Genomic DNA, 27,064 nt, shown 5'->3' on the forward strand with positions numbered 1-27,064 from the left:
AGGTGCAAACAGTGTTGACTAAAACAGTAGGATATTGTAGACTACACCAGTGTCGATTTTAGACCCTTTTTAGGGGTTTCATCTCAGCACCCCTAAAAATAATAATAATAAACAATATTGTTTATTATTATTTGATGCTGGTAGTTCATGAAGAAAGGGACATCCTAATTTTTTTCATTCATTCAATATTTTGCATAATAATACATACATGTATTAATTGTTATCCAGTGAAATTAGGGATTTATATTAGCAAGGGGGTTTAGCACTTTTGCAAGGCACCGTATTCATGTCACATTCTCATTGGGAGCTGAGCACCCCTAAAGGTCTGATCCTAGAATCGCCCCTGGACTACACATTACAGGTGTTGTGCCATCTGATGCACGGCTCTCTGGAGAGGCACCCCCTCCGCAGGAGTGCGCGCGAACCACTCGGAATCAAAAAGTGAAGCAGGAAATATACCCCAGCTATGATTACCAAAGGAAATGTGTTTTGTTTAGCAGGTTCAAAGTATTTCACATAGCTCTTCATACTAATGTATAGGTTGTCGTGGCCCAAAACTGTATGAGACTACCATTACTGAACTAGTTGTTTATTCTGAAGTGAACTAGCATTGACCTAAAGAACATGACACAGTACATAACAAGATCTTAGTTACCTAAGACGAACTGATCAAAGGTTAGACCAAGACAGGCCATAACTGACCAGATACACCCAGATACTTAGAAGATGGAAAGTAACACCTGACGTGTAATCAACCAGGGACAATGACTGAACAAGTTAGTTGGACTCTCGGACTTGGAGAACACTCCCTGCCCTAAAACTATGAATAAATATGCCTTTTTTAACCCTTGTGCTGCCTTCGGGTCACATGACCCAAAGGTTTATAACGAACCATCGTTGTGTTTACCCAATTTTACCCAATACAAAAACAAATAAAAATAATTTTCTTTTAACCTTTGCAATGTGGGGGGTTAACAGAAAATGCTTCACTTTGTTTTTGTATGACGTAAATTTGTCGCAATACGACGGTGGGTCACAATGACTGATGGGTCAGAATGACCCGAAGATAACACAAGGGTTAATATAGGAAATATTACTCTTATTGTTTAAGTCAATGAAATAAATGAAAAAATAAAACATAATAATCCCCCACCTACCATGTACTATTCTGTTTTCAGACTTGTCCAACCTATATATACACATGTATTGATATTAAATGTATGCTATTAAATGTACATAATGCTGGGGTAGAAGGGAAGAAACGTATGCGGGGGGACAGCATTTCATGGCAGGCCTCGTTTTCCATTTGATGTAAATGCAATGCACCCCCTGCTAACTCTGACTAGGAAAGTGTAACATGGCTGAAATTTACTCTGGTTACACATACTAGTCCCCTTAGTGTACAGTAAGAATCATTTGATGCTGGGATATACAGAACAGACATTAGAGGGGGGTGCATTTCATGGCAGGCTTGTATTCTTTCTTGCCATGAAATGCACCGCCTGCTAGCACTGACTATGGAAGTGTCACATGCCTTAAACTTACTAAATATATAAATATAATGACCAATCAAGCAAGTAATTTGATGGTTAGAGGCTGAAATCAGGTTTTTCAGATTTGGTGACAAAATTAGATGCCTTAGATCAAAGAAAATTTGGGGATTTAACCAAGGATTTATTTGAGCAGAGTGGTGGTATTAGCCTTTAAATTATTCAGACAGAGATAATCAAGATTATCTTACTACCACATGGCTTACCAGTAAACAGATTCCAGGAGTTACAGCTAACCAGAAAATGTACAATATTGCTTTGCAGCCCTGTTCACATTTTTCTAATAGTCTTACATTTTACATTTTCTGTGCAATTAGGTGACTATGTCCTATCTCTTTCTATGTTTTCCTTTTTGCCTTTTAATGAACAGTATTAGGAGCAACAGTTGGTTATTTGTTTATGTAGAATATCAGAGCCTTCATGCAAAGAAGGCTTGGGCTTCCTCTTGCATTGGCAGTTCAGTGAAGAAGGTTGCAAACTGCATGACATATACAAACAAACATATTGTAAACAATATCATTTGATTTCTTTCAGTAAAGGTCTTGTAAAAAATCTGCAGTAAAACTAAATGGTGGATTTGAACAACTATGTGACCATGATCCTGTGTTTACAGTGAGTTGTTTAGCTTAAGTGTTTTGTGTTCCAGTGTTAACATTTGGATGAGGGGAAAGTTTCTTCCTTCTCATGCAATAATGAAACAATTCCCCATTACCAGTGGATAGTTTATTTCCTTAAATTGTGAATTTATATGAAAAAAGTCCCTTTGCTTAAGGATTTTTAATGTACAATTTTGTAGACTGATTTGCCTTCCACTATGTTATGATGGGGTCTCCATATGCACATTTCTTTTCAACTGCCAGGTTGTAAAAGTTGCCTTTTCCTCCCTTGTAGGCACTAGTGACGATTCTTGCCCATCCATATTCTCCCTGAAAGTAAAAAAACAAACACATGTACCCTTTAAGTACAAGCACAAGCTGAATGCCCCCAAGGATGGTGAACAGATCTGGGAGATGCCGGGGAGACTCACCCAAGGTTCTCCCCATGAGTTCCTGACGACCCAGTACTCTGTCCCATCCTCAGTCACACCCCAGCCCGCCACAGATATTATGTGGTTCATGAGTGAAAGAGCGTGGAATTCTGCAAATAGCCCTCCGGTGTACGCCTCCAAGCCAGCAGTGGCCATTACTCCACAGCTAAGAGACAAGATACAGTCTAAATGTAATGTGGCACAATGCATAAATCACAATTGGGATTTTTCTGAAATCATTTAAGAGCATACAGTATCATATAGTATTTTTATATATTTAGTACAAAGTCAAATATATAGCTTTCATTGTATTGCTAAAGGAGGAGGCTTGCCTGATGGGCCCATTAGTGTAGATCTCTGCTTTCATCTTGTCCCGGCCAGACACTTCTCCATAGTCTCCTACTTTCCATAGTGTGTAGTTCTTCACAATGTCACATGACTCAAAGAAAGAGCATGTGCCACACTGGTTGAACAGCTCACATTCTGTTAGTCGGTGACATGATGTTTCCTATTTCATTAATATGTCAAAGCAATAGATTTAAGAACAAACAAAGCTATAACATGATTTGATAGGAATATATATAGAGATAAGATACTCTGATTTTTGGCCTGGTAGTTATTGCACGTTTCATCAGGGATTCCTTTCTCGTGCGCGTAGGCGTACACTCCCAGATGATCCCCTCCGTAGCAGGATCCTGCCCTTCCACAGTCAATCACATTCTGGACTGACAGGTATGCAGACGGCCAGGTTCCTTTTCGTTTGATGTTTATTCGGTCTTGAATAGAAATGAAGAACACAAAACAATGCGCTTGATATCGCCTTATGTTACTCATAACATACACATCTTATTTCTGTCCAACTGGCAACAATTTTACGTGTTTATTTTCACGTTACTAATATTCTTGATGCGTCACAAAAGTTAACTGTTGGAAAAGTTACACTTCGCAAATTGTGGCAGGGAGACACACGACTTGGTTTATTAGTGATTTTATGGTGACAGTGGTACCTGCGAGGGCACTGGTTGCTCCCATGGCCCAGCACGAACCGCAATACTGTGGAATATGTTGGTTGCGCGTGATGCTCACATAATTTTTGCCATCGATGCTTCTCCAGTCCCAAGTTAATGGGAGATCGGAGATGTTCACATACTCGTGAGGTCGGGGGTATGTCCTGCAAATGAAACCATGTAGTCTATTAATAATGTATGACGCATCCTAGGCACTCCTTTTTTTGACAATCAATGAATACTTCAGTTGGGGCCAGGAACAATAAAGTGGAAGAAAATACCACAATATATGGTTGGAATTTTGTCACAATTCTAGTTGAACAATGCTTACTTTACATTGCTTGGCCTATTGTCCCTGATGGGTTTGTAACATGATTCGGAGAGTTTGTTCATGTCATTCCCAACCACAACCTTTAAAAATAAAAAACCTTGTAAAAAAGACAACAACAACAATGTGATAGGCGACGCCATGTTTCCCCGTGTCTTCTTTGGCAGAAGTCTGAATCCAGACTTGCAGACACTGCCCTCTATCAATAGACAGCCGAACAACAGCTCATGAGGTTTGGCTGCTGTGATTCCAGCTGATCAGATCCATTATAGTTGTAATCAGAGGCGTTGTCAGACATAAAACTACTGGGGTGCACCGGCCCCTACTTCATATCCCTTTTTTCTTTCAAGCTTGCTGTGCACAATGCACTACTAGTCTATAGAAACTCCCCCTGGCTTAACCCACTATACAACAGTTCAGGGACGCAAGTTTGATATCAGCTTTGGCAAGGACATCAATAGCTAATGCAAGCGTGCATTTTTTTTGCATGCTTCATGTTATATTGTTTTTATGTTTTAGTCAAAATAAGATGAATGGTAGGCCTATCATTTAGAAACTATCTTTAGTTTTGTAATTCTTTTCTTAGCCTACCTCAATTCTGACAATTCTGACAATAGGCCAAAAAAGAATTCTGATTCTTTTTACTGGGGCACGAGCCCCAGTAAAAAGAGTCTGACGACGCCCCTGGTTGTAATGTAAGTGTTTTTAAGACGTTTAGTTCTGCTTGCTCACAGTCTGCAGTTTGTGTAGGAATACAATGGCCCCACTCGTTCTGCTTCCTCGTTCACTTCCTTTATGTGTGTGTTTCTTTTACATCCAATATCCAGCATACAGAGTACCTCAAAACTCTTGCACAGACAAACGCAGTCATGAATAGATTTTCCATACTCAACATGAAACTTGTAAAACCATATCCAAACCCTATGAACAACAGAGTGCATTTCCTAATCTACAATTAAACTGGAAGGCTTGGATGTCCTAGGTAATTGTTAACTATATTAAAGTGACCAGTTGAGGTCTTCATGAACAATGTACAGCTCTTACGGCGGAGTTAAATGAGAAACCCATCCCCACTTAAGGATTTGTGATGTTGGAAGTTCTATTAATGACAAATAGCCTATAATCAAATTGCATGTACATTAGGTAGGTAATGAACACTACAGGAGTATAACACTAATTATTAAAATGTCATGTAGTATTTTGTATCGTTTTATTGTTTGTCTTTACATGATGGTTCATTTTGATATTTAGATATTTACTTTGCAACTAGTAACTATAAAACACCATGCACATCATAATATTACATGAATTTAAAGGTATCTATGCAATTGACAACCTTAAATACAAGAGGGAAGATACAAATGACTATGCTATGATCAGTGTATGTATTGCAACAATATATTGATGTTGTAAAAATGTCCCTGCAACTAAACAACAACCTCAAGGTTGGCAGGGCTGGGGGGTTCAATGTAGATGACCCTTGGTCTCTGGGTGCTGTGCTGAGAGCTATGACTACTGAACACTCTGAACAGGAACTTGCTAAGATACACAAACAAGCTTCAATAATGCAGGACTTTAAATGCCAACCCAGTCCCATGATAAATCTAAACGTAGTAAATGTTTTAAGATATGATGTTGTTTTACTCAACATAGGCTGCTTTTAAATAGCCATACTTGATGATAGGGTAAACATCCTGAACTAACTGGATGCATTAACAGGAAGTTTATGACTGAGTTGCGACAATATACCTTGACGCGTAATTGCTTTATCGATTAAGACTCTGCATCATCCATCAATCGATTTAGATTTTCAGAAGTCTACATAAACATAAGAAAAGAGTAGTATATTCAGATCAATAACTATAACTATACAATAGACATCAGTCATATGCAAAAGTTATGCAATGCAATATTGTGTTAATCAATATACACCAAGTGAGATCGACTGCTTGTTGACATTTTGATTTGAATAATATTCGTTTTATGATTTAAAGCCATAGTTAAGTGTTGACGAGATTAGATGGATTGAGAGTTGATGTCTGACATCTCTCAGGATGTGAACCTTTAGCTTAGGGTGTGCAAAGTGTATGTCAAATGGATCCATGTTTAATTGAACACAGTTGCAGATCCCACACACTTTGTCTCCAAGTGGTAATTATTTTTGCATCTGTGACTTCCTTTGGTACATAAGTTTCCTGGTCAAAGAGTGGTACACCATGAGTCGTAAACTAGCAAAATAAGGTCCCACAGTGAAATGTGAGTCATTAGGAATTGTATTACTTATCCTAACTTGGGAACTTCTGATTAACACCCACATCATGCACTGATGTTTTTATTTTCTTTGGAGGTGTTTCCTTTGAGACCATCTTGACCTTTCAACAATTCTGAGATTTGTTGCTGTTAAAAACATTTCCTAACATTGGATTTGATCAGTAATGGGCGAACAGGATTTCACTCAGATGCCTGAGACATACAAACCATAAACTATTCATGTCACAGAGAGCTCTAGATTCAATATAAATGAAGCCAGTTATCCCGCACCTTTACCTTTGCCACAAGTTAAAATCTAATTTTATATGTTTATTTTGCTGTAAATTTCCCTGCCTGATGACGTGTTCTCAAGGAGACTTACGTATATCCTCCGACATGTATATGCTTTATCTGGATGTGCATTGGAGAAAAATACAGAGACAGGATGTTTCACATTCCGACCAGGACTGAGTACCTGAAGCTGCCCCCTCTGGCTCAATAACTCCCTCTTAAGGAATTGATGAATAATGGATCAAAGCAAATGGTTGCTTAAGATATCCATCTATTTGATAGACTGAGAATGAGAATAAGGCTGGATCTTCAAACAATAGAAACAAAATCAATGTCTAACATTTTTGAAGTATTGATTAGGAGGATGCTGCTCAAGCACAATGTAGAATGACTTGAAACTCCCTGGACATCAATGTCATTTTAACCCTTGTGCTGCCTTCGGGTCACATGACCCAAAGGTTCATAACGAACCATCGTTGTGTTTACCCAATTTTACCCAATACAAAAACAAATAAAAATAATTTTCTTTTAACCATCGCAATGTGGGGGGTCTGAGACAGCCCAACGGTTAAAAGAAAATGATTCACTTTGTTTTGGTATGCGGTAAAGTTGTCGCAATACGACGGTGGGTCACAATGACTGATGGGTCAGAATGACCCGAAGATAACACAAGGGTTAAATGAACCATCTTAGCTTTGAACTGGGAATCAACCCCCAACTATACAAATGATAACTTCCCCATTACCATTTGTATTTGTTTAATACACGTATATAATAGTGATTATTCATGGTGCAACATGTTGTAAAGTTAAATGCTCTACAGGTGCTCATTTCTGTGTTCTGTTTTAGATATTTATCGCTGGGGTCTAAAAGGCCCTCCTATGATGCATTTATAGACCTAATGGTCTAATGCACCTCGGAGGATATACCAGAATATGTATCACCATGTCAATAAGTAAGTAGGCTACACATGCAAATAATTCATGTACATTAAAAGTGACTCAGCGTAAGACTAATTTACACAGAATCCCCGTTTTACAGGTGCAGGTTTACTAAACCAACTGTCAACAACGTAGGCTACGTATAAAAAAAAATGTTCGCTATATATTCCCCACATGTGCTATTTGTTTGTTAATTTATGCGCCAATCATCAGTGGTGATATAATGACAAGACAAAATCAGAGCTTGTTTTGCTGGAATGTTTTTACTACTTAGTAAACTCATATTCACTACAAAGCTGCAACCATAGGTGTCGCTGTCTTTACTCTTTGTAATACTGGGGTTTACACCGTTACTGGAATTTCAAATAATAGAATGTAACTTTGCACCAAAAATAATAATAAAATACAAAGAAGATTAAACTCAAATCTTATATCCATTATACATTTCATATAAGAAATCTAGAAACGTTTTAAACACCTGCTACACTGCATAGCTGTATGTTTCAATTAACACAAACGAATCACTCTTTAACAATAACAACAATATTGTAATATATTTCTGAATCAGATGCATGGGAACTGATCTACTCCCTGACTCCTTATGTCTTTGACGTATTGGGCTTCTAGCGGTTCTTGGGATGGAGTTATCGTGGGGAGTTACAGGAAAGGGTCCCACCTCTTGCTCCTAATTATCAGAGAGCAAACCGTTTACTCACTGTAAACCTCTGAATGGCTACCACAGCTGTCAGTCAGAAGGTGGTCCACAGTTAAACCAGAAGTCGGAAAGTCACATTTCTCCAGTGCGTCAAAACCAAAGACCGGGGAAGATGGACTTTTTGTTAGGATTCTTATGAACCACAGTTCCTTTTTTGGGGTAAACCAGCTAATATACCCACACTACCTTGAAAACTTGTTGACTGACTTTGGAGATAGCCTGTTGTGATATAGCTCGCGCACTGTTACTACTGTGCGCGCACCTGAGGCAGGAGATAATGTATGTATAGTCTGACCATGTTGTGAATTAGAAACATTAAGTTTTCAACTGTGGGAACAGTTGATTTATGAAAGCACTAATTTAATCATGCAGTCCGATAAAATTGCTGGTGTGGAGACGCTTGATAAAGGTAACGCTTCTACATTTGGAATAGTTGAGAAGATTGTCAAGACAACCGGTGGACAGATGTTGCCGTATGGACCACTAGTCTGGAAGGCTCTACTAAATGCACCTGCATAATGCCGTCATGCATGGGTTTTAAGAGAGAAGGGGACTTTTTAACAGGGAAGCCAGAAACCAGTGCGTGAGACTACCCTTTCCAAGTTTACTTGGTTACAATAAACGCTTTCCAAAGAGATGGCTTCCGAAGTGGTGTGTGGACTGATCTTCAGATTGCTCCTTCCAGTATGTCTAGCTTCAGGTAAGTTGATCTTGTCACCAGGTTATGCATATCGGCTGAAAATGGCCAAAATCAAGGTAGTGGCTAAATCAGCTACAAACTCCCCCATCCAGGTTGCTTGTAAAGTTGTGACAGTATTGGGCCAATTATACTTAGAAGTCTCCATTTTATTTATTGTGTTGTAGTATTATTGTATGTAGATGTTGTGTTCAATTGCTATGAAGTTATTAAAAAACAACAACAACGATTGTAATCACATTTCTCCTACATAATTTACCCATAATTATTTTTATTTTACATGCACTTTCCTATTTCCTGTACTAAAGCCTGTACTACAATTCTAGCCTAAGAATCTAGCTGAAGACTTCATTTGCGTGTTTGTATCCTTGAAACAACACTATATATTTATTTGATATAATTTTAAACTTTACTTTCTATTCGTCTGGCAGACAAGCATACAGTTTCTCATGATTGTATCCATGATTGTATCCTGGCTTTACAGTGTCTCACTGGAGTTAACATTTAATTATTCATAAAATGTGTTTCTCTTAAATGTGGGTGTAATAATTGACACCCTGAGGGTGAGAAGCTTAGTAAAGTCTTTGTTAACACCCAGCCTTAGGGACATGTTTTGCTACTGATACATATGGTAATTTAAAAATATTGATCTGCTGCATGTACTTAGCCTTTAGACTGATTTGATAGCATTTGTAATCCCTATTGATCATGTGTGTCTTAAATTGTTATGTTGTAAATAGATCCATGTTGGATCCCTGTTGGGCTGTGATTGTGAAACTATATTTATTTATCAATTAATACAAAGGTTAATCTTGCTATTAAGCATGCTATTAGTATGTAATGTCAGTGGTTACATTCACAGAGGTTTACCCTATGTGTCAGGATCAAGTTGTACTGCGGTAAGCCACGATGAAACAGTATTAACGCATAACCAATAATGAGGTTTCACCATGGTGAGTGTAAGCTGTGGCTGAGCTGCACCAGGGTGCTTGCTGGAGATAAGCCCCGGTCAGTATGACCATAATGCATCACTTGACAGTCTGAGTTCAGCCTTCTTTTCTAGAAGCAATTGTGAGGCTATGCAGAGTCTCCATTAATTCGTGGAAAGTCGTTTTAACAGTATGAATTAATAATGCAGTTGTAAGGGGGAGAAGAATTGCCTTCCCGTTATCGTAAACACGTCTTTAATATTTTATGTTTTTTCAAAGTGCCAATAAGCAGGAGTCAGTCACAAGAAGATCTAACAGTTGTTGAAATTAAAGACAGAGCAGTCGGTTTTGCAACATATGGGATGAGATTGTCCATTACATATGAGATTGTTCGTATTGATACACCCTTATTGATAACAAAAAGTCAAGTTTTATGCCATTTGGATGTTATTTCACGTGAGTGTAAATATAATAATTAATATTAGTTATGACATCAAAATGCAAGATGAGTTTCAGAGTTCCTGTCCGGTTTTGAATGTGAAACACCACAACAGGTGTTGTTAGGTGACAGTCATCACTCAGCTCTTTTATGCATGTGTGTGTGTGTTTGAGGGTGTGTGTGTGTCAGAGAGACAGAGACAGAGAGAAAGAAAGAGTGTCCGGTGATGCAGTGAGAGCCTCTTCCCCCAGGTACTGTGAAAGAGGCAGAGAGCAAAAGAGAAAGGGAGAGAGAGAGAAGTGACGTTGCTTCTCCTGTGTTCCCTGTTGCTCGTCTGACATCACCTCTATTGAGAAGCAGAGGTCTGCCTGGCCCATGTGTACACAGTGATAGCCCTATAACCACATTCAACCTGAATTTGTCTGATGAAATATGTGGCGAATACTGGAATATGACCCTTGTGTCCGGATAAATGAGCATCCAGTTATTACACATAGATAAGGGGGGCCTATGATGAGCAGCAATGTGGGTCTAATATCCAGTAGGGGGGACATACATTGGACTTCATCTCATTTTTATGCTTTTCTTCTGGAGCTTTGCATCTTGTTCAAATAGTTTGAGCAGTTAAGAGCTATCTAATGTCAAATATTTCCTGTGATGGAGACATTGAGAGCCCAGCTGGAGGGGGGGGGGGGGGGGTGGTGGCAGCAGGTTGATGTTGAGGATGACTGGCTGGAAGACTGACTGTCCGGATTATTGTCTGGCTGACTGGCTGACTGTTTGCCTTTGCCGACAGTTGTGCTGGCAGGGTGGCTTGGCTGGTGTCAAATGATGTGCACATGAATGTCTCCCAGGTGTGGATCACTGGTCCATGTAGATCCACTATGCTGGTATGGCTTCTAGTATCTTGCTTCACCGACTCTAATTCTCTGTGCTATCTCTACATTATATGGCACCATTGGATTTAGCTCCAGACAACGATTTTATTAAAAAGGTAAATCTCTTCAGGGAAGTTAGTAAAGCCAAGTGTAACCTCTATTGTGGTGGTTATAGGACTTTCAGCTGTTATCGCTTTCCTGGTCAGCCCGACCTTGCTTCTTCCCATCTGTTATCATAACATTTATACTCCCACACCACATTTTTAAATCAGCTTGACTGGTTTTCGATTCCAGATTTAGTGTCTTTCTTTCCAATTTTGGAGAGCTGGTTTTTCGTCTGCTGTAATAATAAGGTTTGTCTTTTAAAGACAAAGACTTGATTCACGGGTGAAAAGGGACTTTTCAGTAGTCCAGTGTCTCAGAAACACTGGGGTTTATTTTAATTCCTTGTGTATGAATCCTTAGATCATGACTCATGAAACCAAATGGTCAGACCAGACTGTGGTAGTGTCTGTCTGGGTGGTATTGTGGACTACCAGAAGGAGATAGAAAAAGACTATGAAACATCCAGAGGATGAATAATGGGGGAAACACAGACATGTTACGAGACAGGCTCTGAACAGCCCTGGGACACACACCCAGCCAGGCTCTGAACAGCCCTGGGACACACACCCAGCCAGGCTCTGAACATCCCTGGGACACACGCCCAGCCAGGCTCTGAACAGCCCTGGGACACACACCCAGCCAGGCTCTGAACATCCCTGGGACACACACCCAGCCAGGCTCTGAACATTCCTGGGACACACACCCAGCCAGGCTCTGAACAGCCCTAGGACACACGCCCAGCCAGGCTCTGAACAGCCCTGGGACACACGCCCAGCCAGGCTGTGAACAGCCCTGGGACACACGCCCAGCCAGGCTCTGAACAGCCCTGGGACACACGCCCAGCCAGGCTCTGAACAGCCCTGGGACACACGCCCAGCCAGGCTGTGAACAGCCCTGGGACACACGCCCAGCCAGGCTCTGAACAGCCCTGGGACACACGCCCAGCCAGGCTGTGAACAGCCCTGGGACACACGCCCAGCCAGGCTCTGAACAGCCCTGGGACACACGCCCAGCCAGGCTGTGAACAGCCCTGGGACACACGCCCAGTCAGGCTGTGAACAGCCCTGGGACACACGCCCAGCCACGTCTCTACGTTTCCCTAATTGACCAGCTTTTGTAGTTTGTATCGGCCTGTGTACAGTAAGCATGGAGAGGGAGAGAAAGAGAAAGAGAGACAGAGGAAGAGAGAGGAAGAGAGAGAGAGAGACAAATTGAGAGAGAGATTGTGAGAGAGTGAGGGAGATAAAGAGAGAGAGGTACAGTAGGTTTAGGCCCTATATACCAGCAAGATAAACATACAGGGAGACAAGTGTGTAAAGTATGGACTGTGCAATGACAAGTATACAGTATACATCATTTTCAGCAGTTAAGTGTAGCTTTTCGGAAGTCCAAGTCCGCTTATTTTTTATATGGCCTGTATCCCAAACAGCTGGTAAAACTATGTTCAAATTTCTATAAACATACTATACTGTTCACTCTCTCTCATAGGGTTTTAGTAATTTATATCCTTATGTAGCGTAAATATGTCATATTTAGGACTGCCTGGTAATTAGTAATGCTGGTCTCCATTATCTGCTAAAAGGGACAGAATGACATACATGTAAAGTTAAATAGATCAATTAACATTTTGTTAGTCATGTGTCCACTTAAAAGGACTAAATAGCTTTCAACAAGATGTTAAGCTACAAAGAGAATGTTAAAGTCCCGGGGGAATCGACTGCAGAAGCTTGACCAAAATACGCTTTAGACCAATGCACTCAGTACGGCAAGATGAGAGTCTGTGATCAACACCTTGCCTCAGGCAGGTAGAACCACCGGATGCCGCTCTTTAGACTTACCGTTTTGCTCATCCTGGTGCTTGAGTGCAATTCATCCTCTCTGAACAGCAAAAGGTTAGCTTTCCTCTCGAGTTACAGGGTAAAGGTGGTTGTTTTTCACAGTTGAGAAAACGGAGGGCGGCTGTCCACATAACTGTTATCACTAAACAGTGAAAGGCTCTCACACAAGACTGCACTGTAGCTGCATTGCAGGCATCTTATTCAACAGCCTTTAGCCACAGCCTGTACTGTATGAATTCGATTTATTGACATAATAAATCTATTAATTGTTACCTTGCACAACACTGGCACTGAAAGATGTTTGGCCTATATTGCACGTGTTGATGTGATTCAGCAGTTATTATGTTTTTAAAATCTAAAATCAATATTAATTGTAATCTCAATACTTGTCAAATAAGTGTAATTGTAAGCAGGATTAATGAATTGCAGTTGTGTACTTTTTTGTACGATATTGTTTTGTTTGTTTGTTGATTTGAATTGTTGATGAACCAGTGTTTTGTTGTGTCTACAGCTTGCTTCTTCAGGTACAACGGCCTGTCCTTTGTCTACCTCATCTATCTCCTGCTCATTCCGCTCTTCGCAGAACCTACGAGCACAACCATGCAGGGTAATTCCGCTCACTAATTCTTACTTAAGTGTCACATATTCAATGGTGCAACGTTAATAATCACTTTGTTCTAGAAAGCTTTCCTATTTTTGAATAGCCACTGGTTCTCGGTAATGTAATTGTTTTTTCCTATATGTCAGTGACATCTCAAGCGTCGATGAGGATAAGGCCTTGCTGAGGGTATTTTCAGAAATAGTTTAGAGCAGCTACGTTGAGTTCTGAACTTCGCTACTGATATTGAGTTGTTGTAGTCTAAGCTAGAAATATGGCCTAATAATTAGTACAATGGAAATGTCCAAATCAGGAGTCGGTTGGTAATTGATATGTTTCAAATATGTATCCGATACATAAAGTATAAGTATAATAAGGACAGGAAGGTGGTAGTTTTTATTTCTCAGCACTCTGGATATTGGAGTAACCTCATAGAGCCCTCACAACAACACTTGAGGGAAGGTCAGACTCAGCGACCCTACGAAGGTCACCAGTCTGTCTACCTGTGGTTGTGGTTGGGAAGAGTTGAGCCAGGAGAGGTTTCTGACTCGCCAGGCACTTCCTTCACCACAAGCAGTTAACAGAAGGAATCTCACCTCGCGTCGCCTAAACACTTCTTCTTTAGTGGACCACATGTTGTCTTTAATAATACATCAAGCGATATAGGTGCATCCAGCGAGGGAGCTGTCTCTGTCAGTCTCCTGCACATAGAACAGGAAATAAAGGAGAAGAGGGAGAGTCCTGAGAGTGGAACACTTACACTCTCATCAATAGTTAAATAGAGTACAGTACATTCTGTCACGGATAGCAGTTCACTTCACTTTATCAGTTTGATATAGTGATGCTTTAGCACTTTTATTCTGAGGAACCACACAGCTATTTAGACCAAATTTGACTATAAGATATTATATGTTTCATTTATTTAGGTTCCCACAGCCCTTAGACAACTGTTTTAATCCAGGAGTCACCACAGAACATAGGAGGTGTAGATGTTGGACTTGGTTGGTTTACAGTTGCTGATATTTCTATAGCCACGGCACACATTGTTTAGTCTGTGTAAACAAATAAAACTGAAGGATGAAAAAGATGAATGGCCGCAGGCGTAGGATGGTATTTGATCTCGTCATTCTTTTTTCAGTGGGCAGCTAGTCAGAACATGTACCATCTGTCTGTCTCCCCGATGGTCTGTTCTGGGAGTCTGACAAAGGATAGAAGGATATAACAAAATACACTTCATGACCACATCTACAGACTAACTTACAAATTACATTAAGTAGTACAATGCTACCTAAAATTCTGTGTTTTGGCATTTGAAGGATGAAGATTCTGTCCAAATTGCCGTTAATGAAGCATTGTTTATGTATTTTGAAACAGAGGCCACACATACTTGTAGCAGGTGTGATTCATATTTTACCATTGTTTTAACAACATCTCTGTGTACCTGTTGTGTGTCTGCTTAACTACTGTTTAGAGTACTGTACATTTTCTAACCTCTTATATATGTAAATAGGGATTCAAATAAGAAGATCAGAGGCATAATCTCCAGGTGGTGCTTTAGGACAGTTTGGATGATACTGTGGGATTGAAGCTAAACGTTTTTTTAATGGACCAGAACTCTTATGGGCAGTTGAACCTCTAATGCCTTCATGAAAATGTCTGTCTGCTATTTTATACTGTATCTCCTTTGCAGAGGAAGTAGTTCTAGCAAACCCCCAAATGTATATCCTGTAGACGGTACAGTACATTAACATTTAATTGTAATATTTAGTTTATCAAGTTTGATTGGTTTCTCGGAATTCATAAGAATGATTAGTCTATGTTTCTAACTTCGTAGTTTTATATCTTTTGTGACTATCTCAGGATAAAACTGTTTGTAAAACTGGTACATTTGCATGCTGTTTTAAATGCCCCAAGTTGGAAGTCAGTGAAACAATAAAAGAATTCTGAAATATTATGAGGAGGAAAGAAGGGAACATAGCCAGAGTATGGGCATTGTCCAGAGCTTAAGGACCCATCTGGACCCTGCAGCTCACAAACAGCCTCTCCAACCCAGCATTAACAAGCATTCTTATTCCTCCTTATTACTGTCTGGGGAAATACTATAGGAGATTAGCACAAATTGTTTTCACTTCAAAGTTTAATAAGTCTGGCATGAATTTCTGTTGTTGAGCATTTGATAAGGTTAGCATATGATGACCTGCTGCTCCATGCTAGCGCAGCTAGAGCCTCCCACTATGGCCAGGATATGGTTCTGTGCCATCGTGAAGTCTTGCTGTAAGTGTTCCCTGCAAGGATGTAGTAAAGTTAACGAGGCTAAGGGCGGGAACAGTGGAGTTGTTGTCCCATCACAAAGCACTAAATGTCCATCCGACCAAACTTTGTTTTTGAATGTCCCCTTGGAAATTAAGAGACAATAACATACTGAAGCCTCTTTAATTCTCTTACGCCTGCCACTTTTGATCAAACAAAGTGTCTGTGTTTTATATAAATGAGTGGGCCCTGAGGATGAGAGTGCTATTCTCCTTGCTTAAAGGGGGTCCTTAATCCTACTGAATCGAATTATCACCATAACAACTCCTGAAATTATCCCAAATACCTGTAGGTGTGCAATAAAAGCCCATGTGTTGAGCAGCTGTGAGCGCTTCTCAATCTGCTGATTCCGCTCTCATCCTCCTCATTCAGGACAACGGAGGTCCAAACAGCTTGAAAAACACTACATTTCTTAACCCCCCCCCTGTGTTGAAGTTCTAACTCCTTGTTTGTTTGTTTGTTTGTTTGTTTGTTTGTTTCTCCAGGCCACACCGGGCGTCTGCTCATGTCGCTGTGTTTCACAAGTATGACATTCCTACTTTTTCACATCATCTATCAGATCACCGTCAACAGCCTGCTGGCAGCCAACTCCATCGACCCTGGCTTCAATTGTGAGTTAAAAACGACACTCACCACTTCTGTACTGTATGTTGAAATGTAGTGGAATATGAAAACAATGCATGTATTGTGCTCCCAATGTTCTTTTCCACAATATAAATAACATTGATATGCAATGACTTCAGCACAGCATCAAAAGAGCTTCTCTTTCAAAAAGAGGAGCTCTGTGTACCAGCGTCATCCCTACTATGTTGACAGCTCATGTTCATTCTTGGGTCCCATTCATCACAGACGTGGATTCCTAACTGAACCCCGACCTGTAGAAAAGGTGTAGCAGAGTTGGCAAGCAGCTCTCTGGTCTCAGGGGGAGTTTCCAGTAGTTGTGAAGTCAGGATATGCCTTCTACAAGAGAGCGGTACACTGAATAGAACAACCAAACCTTTGTAGAAATATCCTTTCATTTAAAGGGTTAAACCGTGTGATCAACAGCATGTGCTAATTGTTTCTTTTATACTGTCCCTAGATTGGTAGAAGAATTTGTATAAACTTAATAACTTTCAGGCCACTTGGAAGGTGTGATTAATGGCCCTGTGTTGCTCATGAAATTATATATCAAACTATGAAACTCCGTCTCGTCTAGACAGGGCAGATCTTGACCCCTGTGTTGTAATGATTTCGTCATTTTAATAGAGGCTGAATAAATGTTCCAGGACGCGGACACGAGGACGGACACACAGCCAACCTTTGTGATAGTAAAATAATTCCATATCTCTAGGAACAAACACCACAAACACTAACCAGAACATATAAGTTAACTATTTTAAATAAGATCAATGAAGTATTTATTACAGGCTACTGGGTTAACAGGATAAAGACTATTTTAGTAAATGGATGTGGATTGTTATTGTTGTATTGTAGACAAAGTGGAAATTCCTTTTCACATGTTTCTGTGTATGCCTTAAAACAACACTTCAGTTTATGTTGGGTGATACATCATCCTCTCCTCTCAGCACATTTATGCTAGCACGCAGCTCTGCAGTTTAAAATAGAAGGAATGTCTGGCGTCTTTTTTAATTATGTGCATTGTGCATCATTTAACAAGGCTACTCAGCATATTTTAACTGCCTTTGAATCCCATGTTTTATGAGAGGTATTGGGTATTTGTTCTTATATACAGAAGCAGATCTGAACAAATGAACAGGTGTGTCTATGTGTATTACATTATTGTAGATGAGAAAATACAGAACATTTCATAAAAGCACTGTAAGCAACACAGAATCTTACTGTTTGTGTTTAAATGCACTTACAGTACATTTTAATAAGGCCCCTTTTTATAGTTTCATTGATTCTACCATACATCCAAACTGGCTGCCCAGAAAATTTGCTGTGGATACTTTCAACTAAGTCGCAATTGTGTGATTTACTATCTCCCAAAGGAATAGTGAGTTGTATTTAGAATTCTGTTCTATTTTCCTGTCTGCTCCCCCATTCCATATGGAGTTATTTTTGGTGCAGATTGTACACACAGGATGTCTTACATTACCGTCCGGATCACTATTACGCTGTCTGGCGTCTCAGGAGAATCTCAAGCACTGTCACTCCTGGGTCTCTATCTGATCTCCGATCCCCTTCACACCCTTTCCTTTTGGATGACCAAATATAAACAAGATCCCCTCCTCCCCCATGCCCCCACCTCATTCTGAGCCAGTTAAGCTTATAATATATACCATTTCCTCTCTGTCTGTATTCGCCAGAGCCAAATAAGCCATTAGAGCTGTAAACCGAGTTAAGCATGAATGGGCTAACTCTCTCAGAAAGCTACCATCTCAGCTAAGTCTTTAGATGAGCCGGGTCAAGTTGGCCCTCTTGTCTCCACTTATGTCCTGCCTCAGTGCCCTAACTTCATGCTGACATTTACAACACTGCAGAACTCTAGGAACACATAAAATCATCAAAGTTTCTCAAATATGACTTATCATTCCCATTTGCAGATAGTCAACCAGATTAAAGTGACTTTGTTGAAGGTGTCCATAGCAAATGATCTGTCTTTGTGGAAAGGGCAGCCAGTACTTAAAAAAGACAGAGGAAAGGAATAAACAATGAAACTCAATGAAATAGGGCAGAATTATTCATAAGACACATCAGGGGGAACAAAGAACATAGCTTTGATGATGTTGAAATAAAGTTGTTGGACAAGTACTTTTATATTCGTAAACGATTTACTATAACCTGGCCTACTACCTGATATTCACATGCACACGTTCATTGTGTTATTCCTGGCCTCCATTCATCACCCCCTCACCTTCCCATCATACCCAGTATGGCATGGCTCTCCAGGGTGTCTCTGCTAAATCAGTTCACTTTCTACATAAGCTCAACATTATATCTTAAATAGGTAAGTCATGTCCTCCACTGAAGGTCTAACATTATTGACTGCCCAAAATTATCTGGTCCCCTAGAGTCACTAGCACATTTACAACAATGGCTTGATCAGCGTGTTATTTTACAGTACACAAGTGCAGGGAGAGCTATAGACTGCTCATGCACCTGTAGGCTGCGTTTGGGCTGGGTGAAGTTAGGTGTTTCAAATGTTTGGACATGGGCATTCCTAAAATAACTCTCTAGCCCAGGGATGTTTCAGCGACTTGATGTTTTCTTTTTGAAGACATTCCTTCATTCATTATTCTGAACCACACAAGAAGACTGTTTTTGGTTTGAGACAAGAATAGCCCAGCCATTAATTTTGAAAAGCCCTGTTACTATACACTAAACTCTGGCATTATCTTACTGTTACTGTTACTGCTACTGTTGCTGATTTTATACAGTGTTGCGGAAGCCATATACTCATTTCCAGTTACCTGTGGTTGTTAGCAGTGATGATCAATGCTTTAACAAACAAATCTTAACTTATTGTATCTGCCTGTCCTACATTGATCCCCTTTTATGGGAATTTAGAAGATTTATTGGAGTCAGGTGGCTGAGCGGTGAGGGAATCGGGCTAGTAATCCGAAGGTTGCTAGTTCGATTCCCGGTCATGCCAACTGACGTTGTGTCCTTGGGCAAGGCACTTCACCTTACTTGCCTCGGGGGAATGTCCCTGTACTTACTGTAAGTCGCTCTGGATAAGAGCGTCTGCTAAATGACTAAATGTAAATGTAAATGTATTAGGTAGGTATGAGAAAAGGCTGAGATGTGTTTCTTAAAACAATATTCTGTATGAACTGGAAGGTTTTACTCTTGTTGGGACATGTTCTAGCAGCATTATATAGTATACATGTAGGTTGATGGATGAAGTGATGATGAATGTTAGTGTCAAGTTCAGCTTGTATCAACCTTTTCAAATGACATTGAAAACAGCCTCCATCAGTGGAGCAATTCAACGCCTAATAAATTGCTGGCCTAACAAATTGCTGGCCTAACAAACTGCCAAAACACACCGCCATATTGATTTGTCATTCGCTTAGATTCTCAAGTCGAAGAGTGATGCTATGCTTTCCTTGGCACTGGAACAAAAGCCAAATCAGCAATGGGTTGGGAGAATAGAATACCTGGAAATGAATCTCTTAACATTGGAATGACGTTCAGGAACACTATGACCAATGAAGTTGTAAGGTCTATTGTCCATATCCATTATATGGTTGGATTTTGTCATCACTTTAGTCTAGTGTTAAAACTCTATAGTTGTCTGAAGGTTGCTGTCATAGTTCCTTAAATAAATAAATGTTTTTGGCAAGACTATCAGTAACAGCTCTCATTTATAATACTGAAATATTATGGTAAAAACATGTAATTCTTTATGTAATTTGAAGTGAATGGTATATAATACAAAGTTGTTTTTGTTTATTTTCAGGTTCCATGTGGGAGAAATCCATAAGACAAATTGGCTTTGAGAGGTATGGCAAACTGTCTCTGTGTGTTTCTGTCTTATATTTATGAATGAAATAGATAACAATAGATATGTTGGATTTTTCCATTCGATAATTTGATCAAAGCTATGGATAATATTTTGGATCTGAACAAGACAACCAAGGTTTGCGTTGAACAGAGCATCATCTCTGTTACAAAGAGGATGTCTGCAAAATGAATTCCCCTGCGGCTACAGTATCAGGCAGCTTGAAATATAGAACTGTGGATTTTGGTCAATTGAGCATGAAAGCTTTCCCCAGCAGAGCAATTCTGAGCCTTCGCCATTTCCAGGGACTGATGAGTCTCACCCGAGTGCTCATGGGTAGATACAAGCAAAGTCAGCGCTGCAGTGTAACTGCCCAGATGACAGAAACAATGTTTCTCTTGTGTGAAGCAGTAGCTCCAAACTCACAAAGAAATCACTTGCAACACTGCAAAACGATACTCTCGGACCGGGGAGCTTACAGGATCATAGTATGGATGCGTATCATAAATGTTTTACTAATCACAAAATGTACTTTGTTCGGAATCACATATTCCTTTGTGACATGTTCACAACCTTTTGTGGATGACGAGCAAAGGAAAATTGCATGAATGTCTCAACAATAGTCTACCTCTCCGACATGCACTAAATCTTCATCCCACAATAACATTAAACACCACTTATGCATGGCTGTCTTCTGACAACAACGTGAAATGCTCCCAACCTGTCCCCTGTCAACATGCGGTTTCCTTGATGAATGCTCAACCTGATTACGTCTGATAATTTGCCGACAGACAACATTTTCAAACCCTTTCCCGCCATATCTGTCCACTCTCCTCCTGGAGATCCTATTAGATGTGGTTTCCTAAGTACAGGAATGTACAAACTCACCGACTCTCTGACGTTTCCAGGACTTTGAGGCCTTGCCTGGATAGCGAACTCTGAGTGGCAAAAGCTAAGCCTTATCCAATTTGTCCTCTCAATTTACTTGTCTGCTTTGAGGGGCCCATTTTTCTGCTACATAACAGCTGTGCACTGTGACCTGATGCCTCTCCTTCCTCCATCCTGTGAGACATATTATTTTCGGAATGGCTGCCATGGTCTGAGTGTGATGATTCTGAAGAGAGGCTTTAATGCGGCTATTTGTGAAAGCTTCAAATATAGATCTTTGTAACCGAAAACTGTTGTCTTGTTGCAGGCCATTTATAGTAGAAGTTTTCTTGCTCTCTTACTATGGAGAGAGTCAGTGGTTTTGATTATTTTATGAATCACTGTCTTTTAGAAAGTGGGGACAGGCCCTGTCACTTGCTATAACGTTGCTGTAAAACCTCAGTGAGGGGGGGGGGGATAAGGGTTAAGTAATGTCTGTTTGGCCTGGACTTGGGTGTTTCCATCTCTTTCTTCCATTTTTGAGAGAAACAACTTGAGGTTCAGAACAATAAAGCAGCCACTGTATGGAAACGAGCAGGCTTGATTGGGTTCATCTAGCCTGCAGGAGCCAAGGAGCAGGCCATTCATCTGAGTGTGCATTTTCCATTGTGTTGATTAGCTCTTGGTTTTCAACTTGTTAACTTTTATGAGGATGATATATATCCACACAGGGCCAAACCAGGACGTGCTTGGGTGCTGCAAGTCTTTTGAAGGCAGGCGGTTGTTAATGGCACCTCTTTTTGACTATATAACCTGTACGACAGCACAGCTTTGTTTATTGTAACAAAAAAAAACTGCTTTTGACTCACTTTGCCATGAAAAGACAAAACTTTTGCAGAAAACAGGATGTAATGAAAATTCTGTAAAACAAGTTTAAACTCCACATTTGTTATTTTAAAAGCAAATCTGTCATTAGTTTCAAGGGAAATTGTATTCCCTGCGATTGCATGTGAAATCAAACTCCTTTGCTTCTTATAGCACATCATAAACCCTGGATTTAATTATTTCAAACATGTTACCACTGCAGCTGGCTTGGCAAATATTGATACTATTGGTGAACTTCTGTGAGTGCTGTTGGTGAACCTCTCTGCCCAACCAAAGTATCTCACTGCTGTGTAGTCCATGCAATGTCCAAACACTTTGTATGAACATGTACAATAGCAAAATTCAAGCTGACCTATTTAAGATCATTTATAAAGGACAGCTGCTATAGAACATTTACACACATCTGGCCAATATTTATAAAAGATGATCTGCAATATAATAAACTCACTATTACTCAAAAATGATCTGTGAATTGTTATTTTAAAGTAGTGTGTTAACATCCAGCTGTCCATTTGACCGAGTAAAATGTGTTCAGGCCAGATAAACAAAGATAATGACGGAATTATCCTGTCTTAATAAACATGTTTTGCAAAGTTCCAGTTTCATTGTTGCATTTAAATACCTCTTTTCATCATAGTTGTTACAGTGTTGTTTTGATGGATTTTCACATTTAATGAGATTATATTTACTATGGGGCAAGTCTAATTTAATTACTGGGTGGAACTCCCTATAAAACCTGACTACTGAAGCATACAACAAAAGTTCAAGGAACATTCACATCCAATAAACTGAAATACAACTTGATTCCCAGGCACCAACAGGTGGTGGTACACCTACAGTAACAGGAGGCTCAGAATCTTATTCTATTTAGTAGCTTTGGGTCAAAGGTTTGTGATGTCAATGACATTCACTGACAACATCTTTGCAAACTGTATTGAGTTCAAATAAAAAGCTCCTATATTGCCAGGCTGTAACCCAGTGCCCTCTCTATTGCTCTCTGTTCTAGTGTGGTTGGGGCTGATGCAGGGAATGGCATCCGTGTGTTCATCCCTGACATTGGGATGTTCATGGCTGGTCTGGCCACCTGGCTGCTGTGTCGCAGTCTGGTACAGCAGAAGAGGCCTCCTGAGGAAATGGCCCAGGACAACGCAGAATACGAACCTGAGGACCAGGTGGGTCACTAACCGCACAGAGATGTGTTTACTCCAGAAGCATTTTAGTAGAACTATGTTTCTTTGTCTCTGTGTACAGCTGCAACTGTGTTTAGCTGTCTCTCTCTTTCCCCACACACACTCCCCACATACTCTCTTTTCTCTATCTCTCTTTTTACTGCATGGCAGGCAGTGTTCCATGGCTTATCTCCAGCTCCAAACTCTCCCATGGTTCATAAAAGTTGGGGAGCGTAGAATACGAGTTTAGGAAAGAGTTCCCTGTGAGCGTTCTTTGGAGTGGTGAGGAGTTGGAGCTCCGCCCCCCCGCCCCCCGTCCATGGCACATTCTAGCCTTTCTTTATGACTCGGTATTAATTAAATTCAGAGTATGCCAATCAGACCTTAACAGATGGTAAGTCCACACGAATAGATCTTATAAGGAATCACCAAAGCCTTTTTTTTTGTAATTTGCTAACCGGAATAGATGGTTCATCTCAAGTAATTTAAGGTATTATCATGTGTTTACAAAATCTACTGACAACATTCAGGTGTTGACAGGAAAACGGATTGATTTACCAGTGCAGCACTGTGGGTTCAGAACCATGGACAGCTCTTTTCATCATCCTTCCACAACCTCTTCAGCTTTGACTGACTTTCTGTTCATGTTCTGTTTTTATTCCGTTTCCCCAAGGAGGAAGAGGAGAAGCTGAGCCTGGAAGACAACGTCTTGTTTGAGGAAGACTTTGAGGCGGGGTACGAGGCAGAGGAAGAGGAAGAGGACGAGGAGCGCGGGGAGGGGGAGGAAGAGGAGGACGAAGAGGAGGTCGAAGAGAGCACCAAGATGAAGATCCTGCGCCGCGTGGCGGGAACGGCGTCCAAAGTGAAGGAAATCATCGGCAACCTGATCACCACAGCAGGGAAAGTGGTCGTCACTATCCTGCTCGGCTTGACAGGTCTGTGTTTCGCTGATCTGGCGTCAGAACCTTTTCCGGTGGTTTTACAACCGTCATTTACAGGACATTTCCTCCGACATCTCTCCAATCATTCAGGACGTCACCAGCTATGTCCTCTGCCACTCCGTCCTACACATTGTGCCTCCCCTGTACCTCTGTGTGTTCCCAGGTATCATGCTCCCCTCGCTGACCTCAGCAGTCTACTTCTTTGTCTTCCTGGGCCTGTGCACCTGGTGGTCCTTCTGCAAGACGTTCGACACGCTCATATTCAGCTGCATGTGCGTGCTCATGGCCATCTTCAGTGCCGGACACCTCATCGTGCTCTACCTTTACCAGTTCCAGTTCTTCCAGGAGGTCATTCCTCCACGGGACAGCTTCATCAGGTCAGACCGAGAGGGCACAGGCAACAGTAGAGCGGGAGATTCCAGAGTAGTTTTCATGTGCAACTTAGAGAAACAAACCTGCTTTTGACGGCTTGTTTGGTGCTATCAACAGTGGTACACGTCAGGCCTTCTGCCTTCACTCGTCACATTTGCTTGCGTCAAGTGCATTATGCATTTACGTTGAACCTATGCAGTTGCTGTTCAGTATACGCAAATAACGTTCAGGATTGTATTTTCCCACATCAAAGACTAACACAGTGGGGGGGAAGACTTGTTCTACTCAGTGCACTGTATGTATTTGAGAGAGAGAGAGTCAGCCTGTGAGCTTTCACCTCAAACCAATGTCATCATGTATTATGCATGAGCAGTGAGACAGTTTGTTGTTTGTGTTAAGATGCGGTTTAGCCATGGTAAGCCACATTTCTGCACCTCTTAGCCAAACTGTGTCTCTGAATAATACGGAATTGGTTCATATTATTTTCTTCATACATTATCATACCCTTTTTATATATCAGTTGACTATATGGAACAGGATATAAATGTTTTCAGTCTTCCCATCTGTTTTTATGATGGAATTACACAAACAAGACATATGACATAGACTCCCAAAAGATCTAGAACTCCATCCCATATTATGTGGGAATGGTAGCGCAGTGGTCCACCATGATGATTTTTGAAGCTACTTATTTCACCCTGGTGGCTGTCCTCTTGTCCTTGCTTGTTTCTGGAGGCTATTGATTGGAGGGGCTTTAATCTGAATGTTGTGTAGCATTGTGTCAGGACCTGGGCCTTTATGGCTATGTATAGCTTGCCTCACCTTGGGTCAACTCCATTTCCCTCCATTTATTTGGCTCAGTCGTGGAGCAGATAAGGGCTGGTTATTATGGTGTATTGACATGCTGCTCTGTGCCAAACAAACTCATTCGAATTAGCTGGCTTCAGCCACGGAGAATCGCCTTTGATAACAGTTGGAGTTATAGCCATGGTGAATATAGCCTCAAACAAACAAATACATTGTGAAATCAGAAAATATGTCATTATATAGTATATAAGGTCTATTCAGTTGCGCACAAATCGATAAAGGCTCCCTCAATGATCATCTCTTTTGTGCATCTTAACTTTCATTTTGTGATGTTGCTTTTGTTCAGTTTTGTCCTCTTGTTCACACTTGTTGACTTTCCACAGTGTTAAAAATACTGTGTGAAAACCTTGACCTAGCTTGTTGATAAAAGAATTGCCCAGCTTTTTAATCTATACTGTAGCTCAGCTCCGCAGAAGGAAACTCATAGTCCATAAATACGTGATGTCCCTATTGGAATAAGCCAGGTCTCATTGGTTCCCCTAATTGTGGTTGTTGACAGTGCGCTGGCCTTGCTGTGTGTTGGTGTTGAATGAGAGTGTTGAGAGGCCCGACTTCCACTCTGCTTCCTGCCTCCTGGCCTCACAATAGATGACCTCTGTCATGTGACCTTGCCATTCCCATCTGCAGGAAGTCCGTGTTCAGGAAGTAGCATAGGGGGCAGGACATGGCATAGATAGAGGTTGATGCTATCCTAACTGGAGTGTTCAAATGCCTTAACTGAGTAAAAAAAACTCAAAAGTCAATTACATAATATAGTGCACATTAACAAAAATCCTATGCAAATTTTATGCATCATAAAATGTATTTACATTTACATTTAGTCATTTAGCAGACGCTCTTATCCAGAGCGACTTACAGTAAGTACAGGGACATTCCCCCTGAGACAAGTAGGGTGAAGTGCCTTGCCCAAGGACACAACGTCATTTGGCACAGCCAGGAATCGAACCGGTAACCTTCAGATTACTAGCCCGACTCCCTTACCGCACAGCCATCTGACTCCCTGTATACCGGTCATTTAAATTCACATTGCAAAATTCAGACCTAAAGAAGACACGTATCTTTCAGTTAAATATAATGGATTTACCTCAAGGCAAAAATGTTGAATCCAGTGTTTGTTTATCTAAAATATTGCTCCCTTTGGAAGCTTGTTCACTGAATTCTTGCATTAAGTACTCACTGTTACCAGCCTTGTCCTGCTTCATAATTAGTGTTAAATATGTGAATTCTATATCCTCTCCATTTGATTTGAGCACAGTTGCTATTATATTTGTTCTAATCTAATGCTATGTTTTATCTTAATCTGAATATGTCCTTCCTCACGATGTCTCCCTCCTCCGCAGCCTGTTTGGTGTCTCGTCCATCGTGCAGAGCGACTGCTCTCAGACATGGAAACTCATAGTGAACCCTCAACTCAAGTGGCACCACTTTGTCAACCCCATCATGCTGCTGCTGCTGTACTACACCCTGGCCACCCTGATCCGCCTGTGGCTGCAGGAACCCCTGGACACGGTGAGAACATTGAAATACAGAGGAACACTCATATGTAGGATGGACTTGGTTGGAAGGACATTTTTCAAAATGGCCTCCATTAGTTAGAGAGTTAGAGAGCC

General features: G+C 40.7%; 2 protein-coding genes across 2 annotated transcripts in view; one reads left to right on the forward strand and one right to left on the reverse strand.

Moving 5' to 3' along the window:
• Positions 1 to 1,653: 1,653 nt before the first annotated feature.
• LOC134036888 (cathepsin Z) lies at positions 1,654 to 4,076 on the reverse strand. The gene is made up of 6 exons (XM_062482054.1): positions 3,916 to 4,076; positions 3,585 to 3,748; positions 3,174 to 3,353; positions 2,910 to 3,060; positions 2,578 to 2,743; positions 1,654 to 2,476 (listed from the first exon to the last, which is right to left on the reverse strand). The coding sequence occupies exons 1-6, from the start codon at positions 4,053 to 4,055 to the stop codon at positions 2,363 to 2,365; spliced, it is 915 nt and encodes a 304-aa protein (XP_062338038.1). The 5' UTR covers positions 4,056 to 4,076; the 3' UTR covers positions 1,654 to 2,362.
• Positions 4,077 to 8,166: 4,090 nt separating this feature from the next.
• LOC134036489 (piezo-type mechanosensitive ion channel component 2) overlaps positions 8,167 to 27,064 on the forward strand; it is a 40,652-nt gene continuing 21,754 nt past the window's right edge. Inside the window, exons 1-8 of the mRNA XM_062481471.1 lie at positions 8,167 to 8,809; positions 13,507 to 13,602; positions 16,389 to 16,514; positions 20,312 to 20,354; positions 23,112 to 23,277; positions 23,948 to 24,209; positions 24,379 to 24,592; positions 26,795 to 26,963. Of these exons, the coding sequence (XP_062337455.1) occupies positions 8,746 to 8,809; positions 13,507 to 13,602; positions 16,389 to 16,514; positions 20,312 to 20,354; positions 23,112 to 23,277; positions 23,948 to 24,209; positions 24,379 to 24,592; positions 26,795 to 26,963 (1,140 nt within the window). The 5' untranslated portion in view covers positions 8,167 to 8,745. The remainder of the gene's footprint in view (positions 8,810 to 13,506; positions 13,603 to 16,388; positions 16,515 to 20,311; positions 20,355 to 23,111; positions 23,278 to 23,947; positions 24,210 to 24,378; positions 24,593 to 26,794; positions 26,964 to 27,064) is intronic.

Source organism: Osmerus eperlanus, chromosome 16 (genome assembly GCF_963692335.1).
Source record: "Osmerus eperlanus chromosome 16, fOsmEpe2.1, whole genome shotgun sequence".
NCBI lineage: Eukaryota > Metazoa > Chordata > Actinopteri > Osmeriformes > Osmeridae > Osmerus > Osmerus eperlanus.

Excerpts from the sequence above, each read along its gene's own strand:
- LOC134036888 (XM_062482054.1), bottom strand. The coding sequence starts at position 4,055 with ATGGCGTCGCCTATCACATTGTTGTTGTTGTCTTTTTTACAAGGTTTT. Across the intron at positions 3,749-3,915 it reads AATAGGCCAAGCAATGTAAA|GACATACCCCCGACCTCACG; the intron begins GTAAGCATTGTT and ends TTTCATTTGCAG. Across the intron at positions 3,354-3,584 it reads AGCAACCAGTGCCCTCGCAG|ACCGAATAAACATCAAACGA; the intron begins GTACCACTGTCA and ends TTTCTATTCAAG.